General features: G+C 38.4%; 1 protein-coding gene across 1 annotated transcript; it reads left to right on the top strand.

The window, feature by feature from the left end:
• The first annotated feature begins 6,107 nt into the window (after positions 1-6,107).
• LOC139726897 (protein FAM76B-like) lies at positions 6,108-20,060 on the top strand. The gene is made up of 9 exons (XM_071637889.1): positions 6,108-6,295; positions 7,315-7,379; positions 8,528-8,588; positions 9,472-9,624; positions 10,904-11,520; positions 14,000-14,068; positions 16,304-16,445; positions 17,487-17,588; positions 18,163-20,060. The coding sequence occupies exons 1-9, from the start codon at positions 6,203-6,205 to the stop codon at positions 18,262-18,264; spliced, it is 1,404 nt and encodes a 467-aa protein (XP_071493990.1). The 5' UTR covers positions 6,108-6,202; the 3' UTR covers positions 18,265-20,060.
• The last annotated feature ends 555 nt before the right edge of the window (positions 20,061-20,615 follow it).

Genomic DNA, 20,615 nt, shown 5'->3' with positions numbered 1-20,615 from the left:
TTCTGCAGGCATATGAGAACTGTGTCTTGGCTTTAATGACATTTTGAAGAAGAAACTCCGTATTTTGAATAGCAGAAGCTTGGCATTTATTGCCGTCTGTGGGAGATCTGGAGATTTACCTTGAGTGGGTTTTTATGCCTCCGCCACGAAGTGGTGCCGGAGGCATTATGTTTTCGGGTTGTCCGTCCGTCCGTCCGTCCGTCCTTCCGTCCGTCCGTCCTTCCGTCCGTCCGTAATGAATTTTGTGGACAAGGTAACTATCAAAACCTGTTGAGGTATCCTAATGAAACTTGGCATGTATGTGTATTAGGGGGTGAAGTTGTGCCTATCAACTTTTGGGTGCACATGCTCAAGTTCAAAGGTCAAAAGGTCAAGGTCAAATACATAAAATTTCACTATTTCCTTCATATCTACTGAATGCCTGAAGATATTTTCTTGAAACTTAGTGTATACATGTATTACCCAATTAAGATTCTCTGGTGAAAGTTTGGGTCATGAGGTCAAAGGTCAAAGGTCAAAAGGTCAGGGTCAAATACATCAAATTTCACTATTTCCACCATATCTATTGAATGCCTAAAGATATTTTCTTGAAACTTAGTGTATACATGTATTACCCAGTTGATATTCTCTGGTGAAAGTTTGGGTCATGAGGTCAAAGGTCAAAGGTCAAAAGGTAAGGGTCAAATACATAAAATTTCACTATTTCCACCATATCTATTGAACGTCTGAAGATATTTTCTTGAAACTTAGTGTATACATGTATTACCCAATTAAGATTCTCTGGTGAAAGTTTGGGTCATGAGGTCAAAGGTCAAAGGTCAAAGGTCAAAAGGTCAAGTAAAAATATTAAAACTTCTTTTTTTTCTCCGTACCTTGGAAAATTGTTCAAGGTATCTTCATGGAACATAGTATATACATGTACTGACTGGAAGTGATTATCTAGAGAATGTAGAGTTCATGGGGTCAAAGGTCAGGGGTCAAAGGTCAAGTGCAACACTTCAAAATTTTACTATTTCCCTCATATTTATGCAATGCCAGCAGGGTTTTTTTTTTTTTTTCACTTGGTGTATGCATGTGTAACCTAATAGACATTCTCTGGAAAATTTTTTTTTTCTTCTTTTTTTGCCTCAAAGGTCAAAAGGTCAAAGATCAAGTGAAAGTGCTGAATTAACTTTTTCCTCCATATCTCGGAAGTGGCTAAAGTTATCTTGAAACTTAGTACATATTATTCATGTTCTACCTGAAAGTGATTATCTTTTGAATTTTAGGGTCAAGGGCCAGATGAAAATGGTAACAATTTACTATTCAATTCAGAAATTGCACGTTTTCTCCACACCTGTACCTTGAAAATTACTCAATGCCTAAATGTATGAATGGGGCAAAGTCAAGTTAAAGTCCTTTAAAATCCCTAGATACATGCTCTCCTATTCATCCAATTAAACCTAGGTCAAGGAAGGTGAACATTCAACACATTTGTGACAAACTTGTCATTTCAATATTTTGCCAATTTTGTGAAAATGTAATCACACATTGTCCACATGTACTATCTAGACCTATTGGGAAAATCATGCATTATGGCGGAGGCATACCAGTCGCCAGAGCGACATTTCTAGTTTTTAGAACTTGTATTCTACCATTTCCTATGAAGCTTGTAAAGAAATATTGTCCTGTAAATGTGTAAATAATTTCTTTCATATACAATACTTAGTGTCGTTAGTCTTTTTTGTGTAAAGTGTTCTTTTTTTCATGAAACACCCGCGTCAGTTTCAAAGATCAATCACTTAATTGTCTGTCTACCAAGTTAGCGAGAAGAAAAAACAAAAACAAAAATATTTTAAAATCTACACCCATTATGTTTCTGTACTTCTGTTAACCAGTACTTCAGACCATAAATTGCTGAAGTGGAAGGTGTATAATTTCCCCTGATAGTTCTACTTTCAGGAGAAAGAGATATGCAACAACAAAAAAGAAGAAATTAATGTAATTTCCGTGTGTATTTCTGAAATTTGTAATAAATTTATGTCACTCAGAGATAAGAGTTGAGTGTGTGTATGTAACTGTCATTCATCACCTAATAATATTATGTTTATGAAATGCAGTGTATAGTATGTTATGATGGTTGGCATATTATGGTGCACATATTTTCTGGTACAGGTGTGTGTGTGTTTGTGCATAATAATTTTTCAGAGCACTGCTATGCATTGTGCATATTATTCATATGTATTCATACATATATGAAGAGTTTGTTCGCAAAAACCGATAAGTCCATATTTGCCAAATGGAGATATTTGTGATTAAAAGTCAGGAAAAATAAAGAGAATGATAAGAAAATTTGTGCTTCTTTTGACCATAGCTTCAAAAATGTACCTTTATATGTAGTGACCAATATATCATTTAAAAGGTATTATTTTGTACTTTATGACAGAGACCGTACTTCAAAATCTTCAAAAATGGACTTATCGGTTTTTGCAAACAAACGCTTCATATATTCATACACATCGTGCATGTACATACATAAAGACGGAGAGTGAGAGAGATCATGTGATCAGATCATGACGGCAGTACGTGTATAACCATTCAGTCCCAACATCACACAAAACACAAATAATATGTGTACATTTAGTGGAAATACTTGCGTTCATGTATTTATCAAGTTTTCAGTCTACCAAGTTACTTATGTGGACGTAAACTTCAAAAGATGATGATGTTACATGATTGTAGTATTATTGTCATAGTAACCAAGATTATATTTCAAGATTTCTGTTTGGCAGATATTCTTAATTCTATATTGATTGCAAGTACTGTATATCAGGTTAACTTTAGCAAATGTTTAAAGGGGTAGTTTCCCAAACATACTTCTGGATTGAGTGAAAGCAGCAATATTAGTAGAACACATCAGTAAAAGTTTGAGGAGAATCGGACAATTCGTTCAAAAGTTATGAATTTTTAAAGTTTGGTGGCACCATTGCTGGATGACAAGACTACAACAGTTTGTGATGTCACTGCAGAACAACAATATAGAGTAAAATTCAAAGAAAATTAAAAAAAAAAAAAAAAAATTTCGAGCCTAATGAAAGATCAATTGACCTGTAGAAAGCAGGGAGAATAATATTACCCTCAACATAAGGATGCCACTAACAAGTCAAATGAATGTGTGCTTGTCATAAAAGATGAAAATGAAAACTCATAGCTTTTCACTGGATTGTCAGATTTTCCACAAACTTTCACCGATGTGTTCTACTACAAGTATAATAGCTGAATTCATTATGTCCACATTTTGGGGAAACTTTCCCTTCAAGTATTGCAGACAAAAATACATACAAACATTAAGCTCTTCATTTGCGGTGAATTTATATCAGTCTGCACTTTGAAAGGTGGTAGGGGAGTGTGTAGATGAGTGCTTTAATTTCAAAAGAATTCATGTATGGTGATACTGCCGTCAGGTAATGCACACATACAGATACACACACACTCACACAAACACACACACACACACACACACACTCACACATACACACACACCAGCTATACATACACTGAAAGGGGAGTGATAGCCAAATATATATATGTATATATATATAAAATTATGATATAATATATTGTTTATTTGGCTTATCATTATGTACACCATATGAAGAGTTTGTTTGCAAAAACCGATAAGTCCATATTTGCCAAATGGAGATATTTGCGATTAAAGGTCAAGAAAAATAAAGAGAATAATAAGAAAATTTTTGCTTCTTTTGACCATAACTTCAAAAATGTGCCTTTACATGTAGTGACCAATATATCATTTAAAAGGTATTCTTTTGTACTTTATGACAGAGACCGTACTTCAAAATCATCAAAAATGGACTTATCGGTTTTTGCGAACAAACTCTTCATATGCATGTAAAGCTGACATCTGCATCTTTTGATTCTTTTAAAAAAATTTTCCCTGTAATGAAGTAGGGCAAATTAGGCCTATATCAATTTAAAGCTTAGCATCTGACAAATTCATATCTAGAAAAAAATGAAAAATTCTTGTAATTACATGGTTTAAATCTGTGATAATTCATCACATATGTGGATTACATGAATGCATTGCAGCAATGTTAGTAGAACATATCAGTGAAGTTTGAGGGAAATTGGACAATCTGTTCTAAAGTTATGAGTTTTTACAAGTTTGGTGCTGCACATTGCTGGTTTGAGAAGGCTAGAAAAAATGTACAACAGTTTTGTGACATCACAGCAAGACAATAATACATAAAGAAAATATAAAAGAAATTCAGCTTTTCTTTTGATTTGTCCAGCATGATGAAAGAGCAGTTGACTTATCTCTTTCAGAAAGTAGGGGGAATAATATTACACTTTATATGAAGAGTTTGTTTGCAAAAACTGATAAGTCCATATTTGCGAAATGGAGATATTTGCGATTAAAGGTAAAGAAAAATAAAGAGAATAATAAGAATTTTTTTGCTTCTTTTGACCATAACTTCAAAAATGTACCTTTATATGTAATGACCAATATATCGTTTAATAGGTATTATTTTGCACTTTATGACAGAGACTGTATCTCAAAATATTTAAAAATGGACTTATCGGTTTTTGCAAACAAACTCTTCATATACAATGTCAGTAACGAGTTGTAGGAATGTGTGCTTTTCATAAAAATTCAGTTTAACAGAATTCTCTTTACATTTTTTGAACATTGTTGTCCTGCAATGACGCCAGGAACTGTTGTAAGTCTTTTCAAACAGCAACGGCAGTGTTGAAACTTTAACAGTTAGTAACTTTTGAACAGATTGTGCAATTTTCCTCATACTTCACCAATGCGTTCTACTAATCATCGCTGGGGTGACAAGACCTTGTATCTGCAATTTTGGTGAAAATTACTTTCTTGGATTAATAGTCAAATAATGGGTTTAGTGATGCCCTGTCCAAATCCAAACTGTCTTACCCCAAAAATGAAGCCACCACGGCATGTCAAAGGAAAGGCTATCCCATTCGCTATACTAGTAGTGCTTTGGCCGCCATGTTTTTGGGCTCTCCTGAACATTTGACATTTTGTAGATACGAGGTCTTGTTGCCCCTGGCCAGCGACGTAATATTTCTGCATTCACAGTCAATCCACATAATTTTATACCAGCTTTATGAACATTGGGCATCATTCTCCTCAAGTACATTGTTTGTATGCACAGTGGTAAATGGTGTATTAGTACAATAATTGTGAATGAGACAAAGAAGAGACAGATTTAGGCCTACTTATAATCTACATCAATAAGCCAGTTTGGAGTTAGCTCATGTGCACAAGTGAATACAATGACCATTCTCTGTTTCTCACTTTTTTTTAAGGAACTTCAGTCATTTTATTCAAAGTGAAATAATGCATAATAGCTTACCAAAGTAACAATTTATGGAATTCGTCAGTCATGTTCAAACAAAGGATGAACATACACAGACCAGGTGACCAGAGTGGTCCACAATTAACACTTTAGGAAGCATCCATTTCATTATTTTGCATATTGAATCATATTATGAAGATTTTTTTCGCAAAAACCGATAAGTCCATATTTGCCAAATGGAGATATTTGTGATTTAAGGTCAAGAAAAATAAAGAGAATAATAAAAAAATTTGCTTCGTTTGACAATAACTTCAAAAATGTACCTTTATATGTAGTGACTAATATATCATTTAAAAGGTATTATTTTGTACTTTATGACAGAGACCATACTTCAAAATCTTCAAAAATGGACTTATCGGTTTTTGGGAAGAAACTCTTCATATTATTGACTCTATGCCACTTTTGCTGTCAGGTGATATGAATTGTGCTGCCCTGCTGGCAAGCGCCATTTATGATTGGGATTACTTGTACTATTACATCACAGATGCTTATCTCAGTGAATTTAAGAACCAACATGCCCTAAATTAGCCTACTTTTTTTCTCTCTCTCTCTCTCTCCTCATGCGCCATGTTGGACGCGTCGGCTACACAGCTAGCGATTTTCACTCGTCATTATTTCTTTTGTAGTGCTTTGCGCTTCGGACCATGGGTCATGGCCATGCGTTTTTTGAAACAGGAAATAACATCGCGGAAGCGTTCGTACGTACAGTACAGTACACAATTGAAGGCCGAATCTCGCCGGGAAATTCACCGAATTCGCCTGGCCTGTAGCTTCTCTGAACAGGTTTTTCTGCGATCGTCTGAAGATAACTTCATGTCCACATGTCGCTGAAAAATGAAGCTCTTTTTGCGTGCACAAAGTGCAATAGCAGACATCCATTTGATGAATTATCACAAGGACAACAGCTTTGCAAGGTAAGCTTCTTGTTCTCACACTTCACTTCGTTGTGTGCATTTTCCAGCCACAGCTTTCGTATCGCGAGTTTACTTGCAGGCAATGCAGCCACTGCCCATTGCAAACAATGCCGGATGCAACGGGCGGAGCTTACGTCTCGCTGCAGCTGCAGACATCGATAGGAACTCACGTGGGAAATCCGTATATTGTGTGCCAGAATCTGTATTTATGAATACGAAATGGCGTCAAATTAGTACACCACACACTTTCAGATATCTTGAATATGTTTTTACATCATCACATCAGTGTTGTAGTCTGCGGCATAAACTGATTTTCTTTGTGCCTTTCTCATTGTGAATGTCAGTGTGACTGAGCTGAGCTGCTGTGTGTATTGTTGTGTTACGTGAGCTTGATTTTTTATCTAAATTTTAGATTCGCCTTGCACTGTAACTGGGAGGAAAAAGAAGTGATCAATCAGTCTTTTCATGTTTTTAGGAATAGATCTACATGTATGATGCAATTGTAAACTTTTATGAACATGTCACGTTGTGCACTGACACTGATGACAGTGAGAGGGGTTTGAATCTTTGCCCACAGCAGCCCCAGTGAATTAGGTTGCCTAACTTTGTTAGTACTAGTAGTTACACAAGATCAGAAGATAGATTCACTTATGACCAGACCAGATAAACTATCTTCCAGAAGCAGGAGGTATGCCAATATTATGACTGATTGATTGCAATTAATCAATGGTATGACCTGTTGTGGCTTTAATAACAAACATTTTATGTACTGTTTTTAAATAAACAAAACCACAAGTTTGAATGTTGTTTGTTGCTTGTTCCTGTAAACTTCACCTTATAGAATCACACCAGCCAAGTACAGTACTACAATTACATACTCTGCTTGAGGAATGTACTAATCAGAAAAAAAAAAATATAAGAAGAAGGGTTTCTTGTTATTTGACTTCATTTTTCTGTAACAAACTTCTGTTACAATGTAATTATTCTTTTACTTTTTCTCTTCTTTTTTTCCCACACAGGAATGTCGCGGGGCTTATCCAGTCGTCAAATGTACTTACTGCAGAACAGAATTTCAACAAGAGAAGTGAGAATACATAGCACCGTTCATACACAATCAAGGGTGACAATCGTGAGCTTGAAATAAAGAAAAGGCGAAAACATCGGAAATATTCTTGTGCAAAAGCACAAAGGCCAAAACTTCGTCAAATACTTGTGAAAGATCACATTTTAGTACAGGCATGTGTTTTTGTCACACCCGAAAGGAAATCTTTCAACCCTTTCAGAGTTCCCATACATATGAATTACACAGTTGTATGTTGTCATTTCAAAACTGATAAAACTGTGCATGCTCATTGAGTTTGTAATGATTTAGGGGCTGACTACAAATCAAGATGAGACAAAATTGCACTTTTAGAAGGTTTATACATCAACGACCCACTTAAATCCAAATGAGAATGACTGAACATACTACTACCTTGAGAATTGTGATGACAGATGATGTGAAGATACATTATCAAGCTGTGTCTGCGGAGAAATATTTATCTGCTGTGTGAAACATTAATATCTAAGGCATATACACTTGTATGTCTTTCTATTTGGCAACAAATGTGTGCAACAGTTCACTGAACATTTTGTAGTAACTGCAACAAAAGCAGCAGAGCAGATACTTCTAAGTTTTTAGTGAAATTGGCCAAGTATTCTATGAAGTGTATTCTCAAGTTAGTTCCATTTTAGCATTGTCAAGGTGTCCTACATACATTGTACATTGTAGCATTCAGTTGTTTAATACCTTGCACAAGGCATTTTAATCTGGGGACTGACTTTTGTAAGTTTAGTACACTATTGTAAGCTTTTTTTTTTTTAATTCATCCATTGATTTATTTCGAGATTTCCATAGGATGCTTTGATGAAATACATTTTGAGAATTCTTATCCTATAAAAAATGTCCTAACTCGTACTGCTGCCCTCCCTCTTTTGCTCAAGCTCCCACAGTTCAATAATTTCACTGAATTCATTCTTTAAGAAAGATAAATCTTCTGTTGTAGATGCACTGTACAAATTCCCAATATAATTCGATGTTGATCAAAGCCTTTACCTGCAATGATGAATTCGAGTTCCATATACATGTAGATGCCTTATTTGTGATGAAAAGACATACACACAGTGTTGTATTACAAGGCGCTTATGACAGGATGTAAACTGGCAGTGTTGACCATACTTTTCTCTTTGCAGCAAGAGCAGCACAAATGCAATCTGCAAGAAATGTGCACAGAATGTGAAGACGTACGGCACGGTAAGTTCTGCCATCTCATCACTCTTCCCATCATCGTTTAATTGACATTGGCTGTGAGTACAACTGTAGGTCTTCTTTTTGTCAGGAGCAGACTTTACAAGATATTAGAAAAAAAGGGGGAAATACATCTTGGTGTTAAAAAAAAATAGTATTGAAACATCAAGCCAATGTCACCATGTTGGTACATGGTACGTACATAAAGTTTTGGTAAAGCGAAGTAAAGGATCATATAGTTTTGGTTGAGTCCCAACTTCAGGTTTCTAACATTTTTGGGTGCGATATTAATGAGAAATCTCCTATGAAATACACGTTTATGAAAGATTACGTAATTCCAAGAGGAATTAAACGTTTATTTGATAAAAGTTGGTTTTGAAATGGCTGGGATGCCCCAAACACAGTAATCCTAATAAAAGGTGGGACCCACCTTTTATTACAATCGCTTTATTTTACTTTGTTTTTGGATGTCTCAGCCATTTCAAAACAGATTTCCATCAAATAAAGTTTGAAGTTGTCTGAGAGTGGTATGCTCTGTACTATTTCATAGATGGTTTGTTGGTATCTCGCAAAAAGTTAAAAGCCCAATCTTTGCCTCCACAAATACTACACCATCCAAAACTTTGTGTGAATTAATTTTCATATTGTGTATTATTGAGAGTTACTGGAGAAGAAGTTCCAATCAACTACGTGTGTACAATTGAACAAGTACTTGCATGTCCTGGATAATTGTTGTCGTGTAGAAAGTAGAAACTGGTGTATTCTTTACCATCCAGAAGGCTGATCTTTGGCATGAAGGCTCTGTATGGGCATTCACTTGTATTCAGTAATATCAGGTTTGTGTGTCTATTCCAGTGACTCCGTCAGTCATCCACTTTCACACATACAGCCCAAGCCCTGCGAATACTGCAACGTTATCGCTGCATTCATCGGAAACAAATGCCAGAGGTGCTCAAACTCGGAGAAGAAGTATGGCCCCCCACACACGTGCGAGCAGTGTAAACAAAAGTGTGCTTTTGACCGGAAGGATGAGAGGAAGAAGGTATTAAACATATGTTCAGTCAAAAAGAAAGAAAACTCGGGCCAGCGAGGACACATAACTGGTTTATGATACGTCTATGAAGTCAGTCATAAACATAAGTTGTTTTTAGGCAGCTTGTGAAACCGTACAAACTTCACAAACTTAACTACTATGCAGTATTCCAGGTTATGTTTTCAGTAGTTGGTATTACTGTATTTCAGTAAAGCTGATATCACTAACTTACACATTTTGCTGGTCGCCTGCATAAAGTATAGAAGCTGGCTTCTGAACCATAAATCTGAGCAAACTCATGAAATGATGCCAGGGCCTTTGATGCTATATTTACTACATTAAAAGACATGTTCAAGATGCATGCAATAATGAAGAGATTGCAGTGAAACTCACCAAGTATACTACAGACCTTGCTTTTACCAACCATGTGAGTTACTCTCTATGAATGCATCTAATATTTTAAAAAAGAAAGAAAAGAAACTAAAAGAAGATTTTCAGTAGTGAACTGAATAGACATAGTTGCAGCAAGTTATTTTGACAGGTCTAATTTGCCATGAGGCCCTTTGTTAGTGTCTAGAATGTTCACAAGGACTTCTTATTGACAGATTTAACCCTTGTTCAGTAATGTGGTGCCCTTATAATGATCTGTAAACATGATAAGAAGTCACGAAGATGTACTTCATTGCATGTACTGGGGGGGGGGGGGGAAGAAAAGAAAAGAAGATTTTGAACATGATTTCCAGTAGTAAACTGAATAGACATAGTTGCAGCAAGTTGTTATTTTGACAGGTCTAATTTGCCATGAGGCCCATTGTTAATGTCCAGAATGTTCACAAGGACTTCTTAGTGACAGATGTAACCCTCATTCGATAATGTGGTGCCCTTATAATGATCTGTAAACTTGATAAGAAGTCACTAAGTTGTATTCAGTTAATTGCATGTACTGTGAAGAAAAAAACAATTTTCAAGATGTAGATCACTTTGGATATGAGGCGTGTGGGAAGAGAGAAGAGTTTGCAGACTAAACAGACCATTCGAAAAGAAAAACATTATAAGTTTATGTTTTAGAAAACAACAATATGTATTATCATTTGGCAGGTATTTTCACATTTTATCCCAATGCTGACTAGGAAATGAAAGAGGAAGGCCCCATAGCAAAAATTGAGGAGCCATCAAAGTTTTGTTGTCATTTGTGTATTCGTTTTTATTTCCTTGTAACAAATGCATACCAGGAAAAGGCATTAGTTGTTCATTTATCCTGTCTTTTATGAATTAATTTTGCACACAGGTTGATGGGAAACTTCTGTGTTGGTTGTGTACATTGTCTTACAAACGGGTACTTCAAAAGGCGAAGAAGAGGAAATACGACCTGACGAATCGCGATCACCATCGGAATTCCTCGAGTGATGGAGGGACGCGGGGTAGCAGCAATGGTGGAGGAGGGGGCGCAGGGGGAGGACCCACTGCAGGGAGTGGGGGCGGAGGAGGGAATGGGGGAAACGGGGGAGGAGGAGGAGCCACCACGCCCACAGCCCTGACCCCGACAGGCAATCCCACCGCCACCACCACCGCCCAGTCACAGAACACTGCCTCGCCCCTGAAAAACAGGAACACCAACCGTGACACACCTACCTCAGTGGGGCGAAACCGCAGTGAGAACGCGTCCAGCGGCCCCGGAACCGGGAGCCTGTTCAGTCGGGACTCATCAACGAGAGAAGGCAGAGATAGAGAGAGGGGAGGAGGAGGAAGTGGAGGAGGAGGAGGAGGAGGAGGAGAGAAAGATAGGGACAGAGACAGGGACAAGGGTAGAGAGAGACATAGAGACAGGAATCGTGACAGGGAAAAGGAGAAAAAGGATGACCGCGACCATCGGCACCACAACTCAAAATCCAACGAGAAGAAACAGTGAGTGTGGCTGGAATTTTGTCAATACTCTGATGTCATATTTTGAGTGATTTATTTATTCACTTATGTAGTATTTTTCTAGATACATAGTTCCATGTGTCTGTTTCTGTTGATGAGAGGGAACATTGATAATCAATCACTACTCCGAAGCCATAGCTTACCATCTCACATAAAGTGCAATGCCACGATATTAAGACACTTCTGTGTTTTGAGAAGTCCTGGTGGAGTTTTCATTTTAGTCAAGGAGCAAGACATTGCTCAGTTTATGTACAAGACAGCAACTGAATATTCAAGTAGCAACCCTGGTCAATATGAATGTGTTTGAATCTCCCAGACAAACTAACAGTATGGGCCTCATGTTTCCCTGGTACAAATATGGCTTTATGCATCCCTTCTTTCAACTGAAACAATTACTCTGACATACTTTTGTTTTGACAGAAAGTATGTTTGTCCTTATCTGTGTCAAGGCAAGTATGAAATCCCATTTATATTTTTAGCTCACCTGAGCCAAAGGCTCAAGTGAGCTATTGCGATCGCCCTTCGTCCGGCGTCCGTCGTGCGTCGTGCGTCGTGCGTCGTCCGTCGTCCGTCGTCCGTCGTCCGTCGTCCGTCGTCCGTCGTCCGTCGTCCGTCGTGCGTCGTGCGTAAACTTTTTACATTTTCATCTTCTTCTTGAAAACCCCAAGACCGATTTTCATCAAACTTGGCAGGTAGCATCCCTAGGGGGTTAGGAACTCAATTTGTTAAAATGGGCACCATGCCCCACCCAGGGGGCCCCCAGGGGGGCCTAAACCCCCCAAAATTAAGGAATCTGTAAAAATCTTCTTCTCTAGAACCAGAAGTGATAGAGCTAAGTTAATACTATGAGTTAGTACATTGATGACTGTAGTTTCAAGTTTGTTCATGGCAAAATTAGGGGTGCCCCCCTTGGGACCCAGGGGAGGGGGGTGGGGAGGGGTTCTAATGGGGCCTAAATTGTACATTTTCATCTTCTTCTTGAGAACCCCATTACCCATTTTCACCAAACTTGGCAGGTAGCATCCCTAGGGGGTTAGGAACTCAATTTGTTAAAATGGGCACCATGCCCCACCCAGGGGGCCCCCAGGGGGCCCAAACGCCCCAAACTTAAGGAATCTGTAAAAATCTTCTTCTCCAGAACCAGAAGTGATAGAGCTAAGTTAATACTATGAGTTTGTACATTGATAACTGTAGTTTCAAGTTTGTTCATGGCAGAATCAGGGGTGCCCCCCTTGGGACCCAGGGGAGGGGGGTGAGGAGGGGTCCTAATGGGGCCTAAATTGTACATTTTTATCTTCTTCTTGAGAACCCCATGACCCATTTTCACCAAACTTGGCAGGTAGCATCCCTAGGGAGTTAGGATTTCAATTTCTTAAAATGGGCACCATTCCCCACCCAGGGGGCCCCCAGGGGGGCCCCAAACCCCCAAAATGAAGGAATCTTTAAAAATCTTCTCTAGAATCAGAAGTTATAGAGGTAAGATAATACTATGAGTGAGTACATTAATGACTGTATTTTCAAGTTTGTTCATAGGAGATCAAGGGGTGCCCCTCTTGGGGGCAGGGGGGGGGGGGGGGGGGGGGGGGGTTGGTTGGGAAGGTCCAAATGGGGACCTGAATTGTACATTTTCATCTTCTTCCTGAAAACCTCATGATGTATTTTCATCAAACTTGGCAGGTAGCATCCCTAGGGGGTCAGGATCTCAATTTATAAAAATGGGCACCATGCCCCACCCAGAGGGCCCCAGGGGGCCCCAATCCCCCCCCCCCCCAAATTAAGGAATCTTAAAAAATTTGGGCCCTTATTGTACAGTTTCATCTTCTACTTGAGAATTCCTGGTCAAATTTTGGTAAAGCTGTGAATAATTTAGATTAGTGACTGCGTGAAAGGTGAACTTGCGATACTCAGGTGAGCGCTAGACCCGCGGGTCTCTTGTTATTAATCTTGTGTTCATTCAACTGTACTACCATGCAAGTTATCATATACAAGACTGTTTTGATCATCTTTATTGTCTTCTTTTTTGATGTGGGTTTTTTTTCCCCCTTGGTGTGTTTTTACTAGGCCACAAATTTGTAGCAGATTTTTTTCTGCTTCGTTTTTGTAAAATTGTAAATTTCACAAAAATAAAGTCATATTTTGTGTGGGAGGATTTTCAAAACAGCATACCCTGAGTTCATCTTGAAAGATCATAAAGAGAAAAAAGGAATGCGAATATGTGTAAGAAATAAAGTTCTCTGTAGGTGATGTTTTGGTAGTTTGAGCAGGAAAGTGAATCTTTCAATCCTGTTTGATACCATTTTACCCACTCACATTGAAATGGGAGCAAAATACCTTCATATTTCTCCAGTATTACCCCCTCCCCTTTCTGTGTGTATAGTGGCATTTATTTGCCTGTTTTCTGTTCAAAGGATTTTTCTGTGACATAGTAAATAAAGTGTTTGTTTTTCACTCTGACCCTTAGAACACTTCATGAGCCTGAGTTGAAACGGACCAAATCAGAACACTCCAGTAACGGCGCCTTACCTTCTGCGTAAGTGTAGTTCTCATTCATTTCTCTGATTTGTGAAGTCAAGATGTGTGTTCTCATTATCAGATTTAAATTTCATACAGAGCATAAGCAACACAAAATTAATTCTGAAAGTCATATTGTGAGCTTGACATATTGAATAAGATAAAATGCATTTAACCACTGTACTTTCATCATATCAACATGGATTTGTCTTCATTTCCTTTCTAAGAAAAGATTCCTCTACCATCAGTTTGCATCAAAACCAGAATTGATTAGATTTGTTTGTAGCCAGGAACATGCTGCTTATATGTGTGATGTTGACACAAACATAACAAGCAATATGTGTGTGTATGGTTTTTGATGTCTACATTTTCTTGAATTGACTGTCACGTAAACTGTGGCGACAGGTATTTTAAAATTGTATATTTGTATTTGATTTGTTTATATACTCACATAGCTTTGCGCCAAATGCTAGGCTCTTCCAACTAGAACTTGTGTCTATTCGTACAGGTTCAGGCAATGGTAACAGTGTCCAAACACACTTCCACTCTGTGGGAGGTTTGTCACTGAAAACTTTTAGGGTAGGAAAGCCCCTTGTACAGCACAGACTTTAGATGGCAAAACAGCGTATGTCGAAAATTAATGAAAATTGAGTTAGTCACAAATTTCAGTTTGTTTTAGTGTAATCTAACTCTGAAACAAATCTTGAAATCAGAACGCAGTCCGTTACTGAGATATGACGCCCACTCCCTGTGAGAATTGTCATAATTTTGTTGGCAAAACAACGTAAGCGGTGATACGCTCACCCCTTCTCAACACGCATCGTACATGAACTTGGCAAACAACGTATCTACAGGTGATCTACGTTGTTTTGCCATACACACTGGTAGACTGCGCGCTGTGTGCGGACAGCCGAACAGCGCGCAGTCCATTGTGTTACATATACGTGCGCCATTGACAAGACTTACATTGGTTTGTCATAGCAATACTGGAGTAGCTTGATTGGTTGATGTGGTAAAACAACGTATGTTTCGATTTATGCAAATTATTCTGAAAAATAAGGGGTCTAGTGAAATCAGTTGCATTCAATGTATTGTTGATATTGTTGCGCTTTTTAGGGTAAGATATGAAGTATCAAACAAAAACAAAAAAAGAGCTGTACCTTTGCAAAACTTTAAAGGGATGGTACAGTATTGGTGGAGCTGAGGATTTGCCTTTTATCTTTTTGTGAGATACCAAGAAACCACTTATGAAATGGTACAGAGCATGCCATTCTGAGAGGAATTCAAAGTTTATTTGATGAAAATCAGCTTTGGAATGGCTGAGACATCCAAAAGCAAAATAAAACAAAGCGATCGTAATAAAATGTGGGTCCCACATTTTATTAGTATTGCTCTGTTTTGGGTATCTCAGCCATTTCATAACCAATTTTCATCAAATAAATGTTGAATTCCTCTTGGAATTACATGCTCTTTCATATTTCATAAGAGGTTTCTCATTATCTCACCCAAAAATGTTAAAAATCTGAAGTTAGGTCTCAACTAAAACTATACGAGCCCTTTAAACTCGATTTACTGGAAAAGAGCTTTCATGTAGATACACTGTTTTGCCATCTCACTGCTGAGTAGCCTAGACCCAGCCGATGAGAATGGACAGCAAATATTCCCAAGGAAGTGGAGATGGTACACTTGGTGCTGTGCGCCATACCCAGCCACAAGATTGTAGAGAGATCAGCTGTTTGCAAATAAACAGAGGCTTACCGGAAGCCACACATTACACTCGCTCTGGTCTTTGGATCTTCCATGCAGATTGTGTGGTCTCAACAAGACATCATCAAGCCCAAGTAATAGAGATTACAATTGTACATAGTGATCATGATACACATTAACAGGTCATTTATCTTGGTGTTATATCTGCCCCGTAGATTTACAAAGACTGGACAATGTACAGATAGATCACTTGATTGCCGTGACACAACACAAACAAAGCTTATGTGATGAAGCGAGGATGTTGCCTCTGCTTCTATCTCTCTCTCTCTATCTCTCTGCTTCTCTCTCTCTCTCTCTCTGCTTCTCTCTCTCTCTCTCTCTCTCTCTCTCTCTGGATCATCCAAGGCTGGCATGACCTTCATCGACCCTGGCAGCACATCGTATCATTCGTTTGTTTGTTTGTTTAGTTTTGTTTTTGTTTTTTTTTACAATGCAGTTTGTACATCACAATGATGGACTAATGTCCTTTTTGCTTTTGTCCTTGTAGATCATCCAAGACAGATATGACCTTTATTGACCCCGGCAACACAGACCACATGGTTGCCATGACACAGCTCAGAGAACAGGTGGCCTCCCTGAAGAAGGTGCTGGCGGAGAAAGAGAAATCCATCTTGGAACGTGATAAGAAGGTATGCTTGTCAAGTCTAACCACAGGGTGTGACATAAGCACTTTCCCAATTGCCCGGGGCAAGTAAAAGTCAAATTTGGGCAAGTGTTTTTGAACAATAAGAACAAATGCTTGCCCGAATTGGGCAAGCAAAAAGTTCTGAAGCCACCTTTTTTTCACTTATTTCCCCCAACGAACCCACAATGTCAACCATACAGAAGCCCAAAGATAATGGCTGGTTAATGATGCAATGCACTTTATATTTCTTTTCAGCAACTTTCCAACACTTTTGTGAAGAAGCCCCAATGCAATGCAACAACGACACTTGATTGCACCAAGTTTGTTACTCCATTGTGTTTAAGCATGCAAATCAATGTGTGCTATTTATTCAAATGATTATGTTTTATTAAGCCCTTGACTAACACATGATTTTCTTATTCATTTCCTTATATTTTGGACTTTCTTTTCAGGCAAGTAAAATTAATGTTCAGGCAAGTGTTGTGCAGCAAATTTGAAAATCTGCTTGCCTGACCTAGCACGTGGTAAAACAAAGTTACCAACTTTCTTCTGTAGCATTTCCTTTGAGATTTTTAACGACAGAATCCCTCTCATTCACCGGAGATGATGTGGGAGGGCGTGCTTCCAAATATGCCCACTTTGGCTGGAAATAGGGCCTGACCTAGAACGTGGGTCTCAGTGATCGATGGCAAATGAAATATTGTCTGAGATCAACCAGATGATGCCATATTGATAGAATATGACAGGATTTTCAAACTGGTATTCCTATCTATCTCATGCCATTACTGGGAAACAGGATAATCAAATATTTCAAAGCATATCATCTGATGATTGTGAGTAGTTTTTTACTTGCACAGATGAAGATGAAATTTCCTTGGAATTTTTGTGCACTCAAGTACCTCGGCAATATTTTGTTATGCCTTTTTTCTTTTTTCTTTTTTTGGATGGGATTTTACACAGTGCGAGGAGAAACACATATCTCTGCAATGCTTGTGTACTCTGATCCTTGTGGTCTCTTGACAATTTGTTTGCTGTATTTGTCTAGATCACAGAGCTGAAAGCCATCCACATGCAGATCGAGAGAGATCTTCGCACAAGACTTCAAACTCTGCAGAAGGAACATCAGGATACGGTCGATGACTTACAGGTTTGTGTGCTAAGTGTGTCATCTAAGGCTGGAAAATGAATTCAGCAATTACCAAAAATAAGAAATGATTTTGAAATCTTTTCTCCGAGGATCACACAACAAGAGGCTCTTTTGAGCATTGTTGCAAAGAAAATCTCAAACCAGAAAAGTAGTCTATGACCAACACTTTGAATGTTGATTGCTTGGTTTTTGGCTTTTGTTTATTGTCTTTATTTCATTCAGAAGAAATGTTGGTCCAAACTTCTCGTAAATTGTGTTATTACTTTTGTTATTTATTTATTTCAGGTCAGTTTCCCTTTGTTTGCATTTCTTACTTAAAACAAACAAACAAACAAACAAACAAACAACCAAACAAACTTCAGCTTCCAAGACAATATATATCTGTCATTTTGTTTAGATATTGCTGCTCAACCCTAAAAAGTATGTTTGAAAAGAATATGATCCACTCTTCAGAACCAAATGAATTGAATATAAAAACATATGTTTTGTAGTGTATAAGACTGTGATGCACCTGTTGGTATGAATTGTTTCAAGATCTCTCTTTTTTATGTGTGTAAATTTTGTTTGTCTGCAGGCCAAAAATCGTGCCCTTACAAAACAGGTCGCCCAGCTTTCCAAGTCATCAAAAGATAAGGAGAAGGAAAAAGATAAGGAGAGAGACAAGGTGACTATATGACAGACTAGTCAGGTTTTGGAGCCCGTAGAGCAAACAGAAACGATCTCTCTCTTTGTATTTTCTTCTCGTCAATGGCGAAGCACAAACGTCGAGGCTCGAGTGTGAGCGGCATCCCGAGCCACGTGGAAAAACACTCTCCCGCGTCGACTTTCGACGGGGCAGTACGTAATCAAGTGTGTGTTTTTTTGTGTGCGTCACGCTGCAGATAGCGATGATCTTTTCTCAGTCCCACGTACTGCCATCTGTGTCGACACCGCTGCAGAATGTTTGCACCGTCTATGCATACACGGAGCTGAGCAGTCTGAGAGGCATTGCTCTTCAACACTCAGGAGGTGACATCAAAACTTTTTTGTCGCTGTCACTTTTGTGATTCTGCATTTTTAACACCAACGGAAGGCTTTGGAGTTTGCACCGAGAAGCCATTCGGCGGTGCTGTTTATCGCATTGAGTGGATTGCATCTACTCCTGGTGGACCTAAGTTTATTTAGAACAGGACAAAAGGCAAACTAAGTCTTTGAATATTAATAAACTAATCACTGATCATATTTGTCCTGCTTTTATATGGTGCCCAGTCACCGCAGGCATGTTTTAAACAGAGTTTGATATTTATGCAATAGAGCTATGATATTCCCTATTTTTTCTCATATATATTAGGTATCCAAGTTATCCGTCAATGTTATGAGTAACATGTAATGAAGTGCATTGTTGGGTAAAATAAGTCCTTGTTTTTTGGAGTGTTTTATGAAGGGAACTGGTGGTAAATTTGAGTTACAGTATTTGCTGCTACCACAGCAACAGTCCAAATGCACACAGAGGAGGGTGAAGGTGTTCTGCCAACTCTTGCCACGGTGTCCTGTGATTGGTTGAAAGTTACAGCTGTCACAACTTATCGCCTGCTTGAGGGCCCTGGAATACTGTTCTCGCCGCCTTCTGGGCAGTTTTTAATGCATTATTTACAGCAAGATTTGTGTATTTCTCTGTTGTTATGTTTAGGTTTTTCTATGCTTTTGATTTTAGATAATGACCAGACAGACCAACATCATAGGGACATGTATCTGATGCATGCATTTACATTGATCGGAGTTTCATTGAAATGTGCAGAGCACTCAAAAACCCTGTACGGCCAGCTGAGAGAGTTAAGGGTATTGAAAGGATGGACATTGGTCAGAAATAGTGCTATCGGTCATTCCGTCCTGGTCTCTCTAGGTTTTAGAGGAAGAAGGTTAGGTCTGTGTCTCCCACATACTGTATACACCATATATATTGCGAGTATAAATTTTCACGAATCAGAACTTCCCGACAATTTGGCGAGTGGTTAAATTTGCATTTGTGGAGGACGGTACCACAGAAATGTATGCTTACACGTTCATGTCGGGATCGGAATTACTATTTTCATGTGTTTTGAATTTGTGAATAGCACCCAACTTGCAAAAATATAAACATCACAAAATATTTGGCGTATACAGTATTCTCCAAGGGATGTTTGGGTGTAAGAGGTGAATAATTGACCTGTCCATGAGGATATGTGTAGAATCCATCCACTGTGTTTGTTCCATGCATGTACAAGTAAATCATAAATAGATCATTTTTGGGCCACATCCTAGGATTTTAAAGTTGAATGCACTTTCCCTCCGTACTCGTCAGGTTGAAATAGCGATCAATTGCTTGTCGTTTGGAGATCATTTCTGGACTCTTGTTTCGTAAGGAAATGTAATAATGAAATGTGGAATTGTCGGTAAAATGCCCAGATGTATTGTAGCAGGCAAGTGCTGTAAACAGTATTTTTGGACGGTGGCATTGAGGGATTGGGTGTTCATGCTTGTGTGTGTCTGTATGGTGGGGTGGGGATGGGGGGGGGGGGATATGGCATATATACAATGAAGGCATTTGATTTATGATGACTATTTCTCCCTGAAAAGGTAGTAATGAGCTATGTAAGTGATTTGTCCCGACTATGTACATTTTGATACTTGGATTCCAGTTTGCATGCAGCTGTTATTGGTATGTCAGGCAAACGTAAGGCAAGCTTTCTGATTTCCAATATTTAATGTCCAATTTTAATATATTCATACATGCAAGTAGAATATGTCAATAAACTGACCTATTGTTTAGAATCTTTGTGAATTGGAGCTGATGGCCTTTCTGGCGGCATTAATTTTTCATGAATTGCCACTGGCATCCAATGCATAATAGTGTAGACATGAGCTTTTGAGTGCATTTTAATATTGCAAATCTTAGCTCTCTCAAAATTTGCGAAATTGAAAGGCATGCAAAAATTTGTGCTTTCACAGTATTTTTATTACATTCTGTCCCACCCCTCCACATGACTCCTCCCCCGCTCCCTTGTCTGG

The sequence above is a fragment of the Diadema antillarum genome, unplaced genomic scaffold, assembly GCF_040938485.1.
Source record: "Diadema antillarum isolate AM-2024a unplaced genomic scaffold, OU_Dant_1.0 seq00000103_RagTag, whole genome shotgun sequence".
In the NCBI taxonomy this organism is placed as follows: Eukaryota; Metazoa; Echinodermata; class Echinoidea; order Diadematoida; family Diadematidae; genus Diadema; species Diadema antillarum.
Note: the sequence above shows the minus strand (reverse complement) of the source record. Positions and strands in the feature narration are given on the sequence as shown.

What these genes read in the sequence shown, in the direction of transcription:
- LOC139726897 (XM_071637889.1), top strand. Translation starts at nt 6,203, where the DNA reads ATGTCGCTGAAAAATGAAGCTCTTTTTGCGTGCACAAAGTGCAATAGC. An exon ending in GGAAGGATGAGAGGAAGAAG is followed by an intron (nt 9,625 to 10,903) that starts GTATTAAACATA and finishes TTTTGCACACAG; the next exon opens with GTTGATGGGAAACTTCTGTG. An exon ending in AACGGCGCCTTACCTTCTGC is followed by an intron (nt 14,069 to 16,303) that starts GTAAGTGTAGTT and finishes TTGTCCTTGTAG; the next exon opens with ATCATCCAAGACAGATATGA.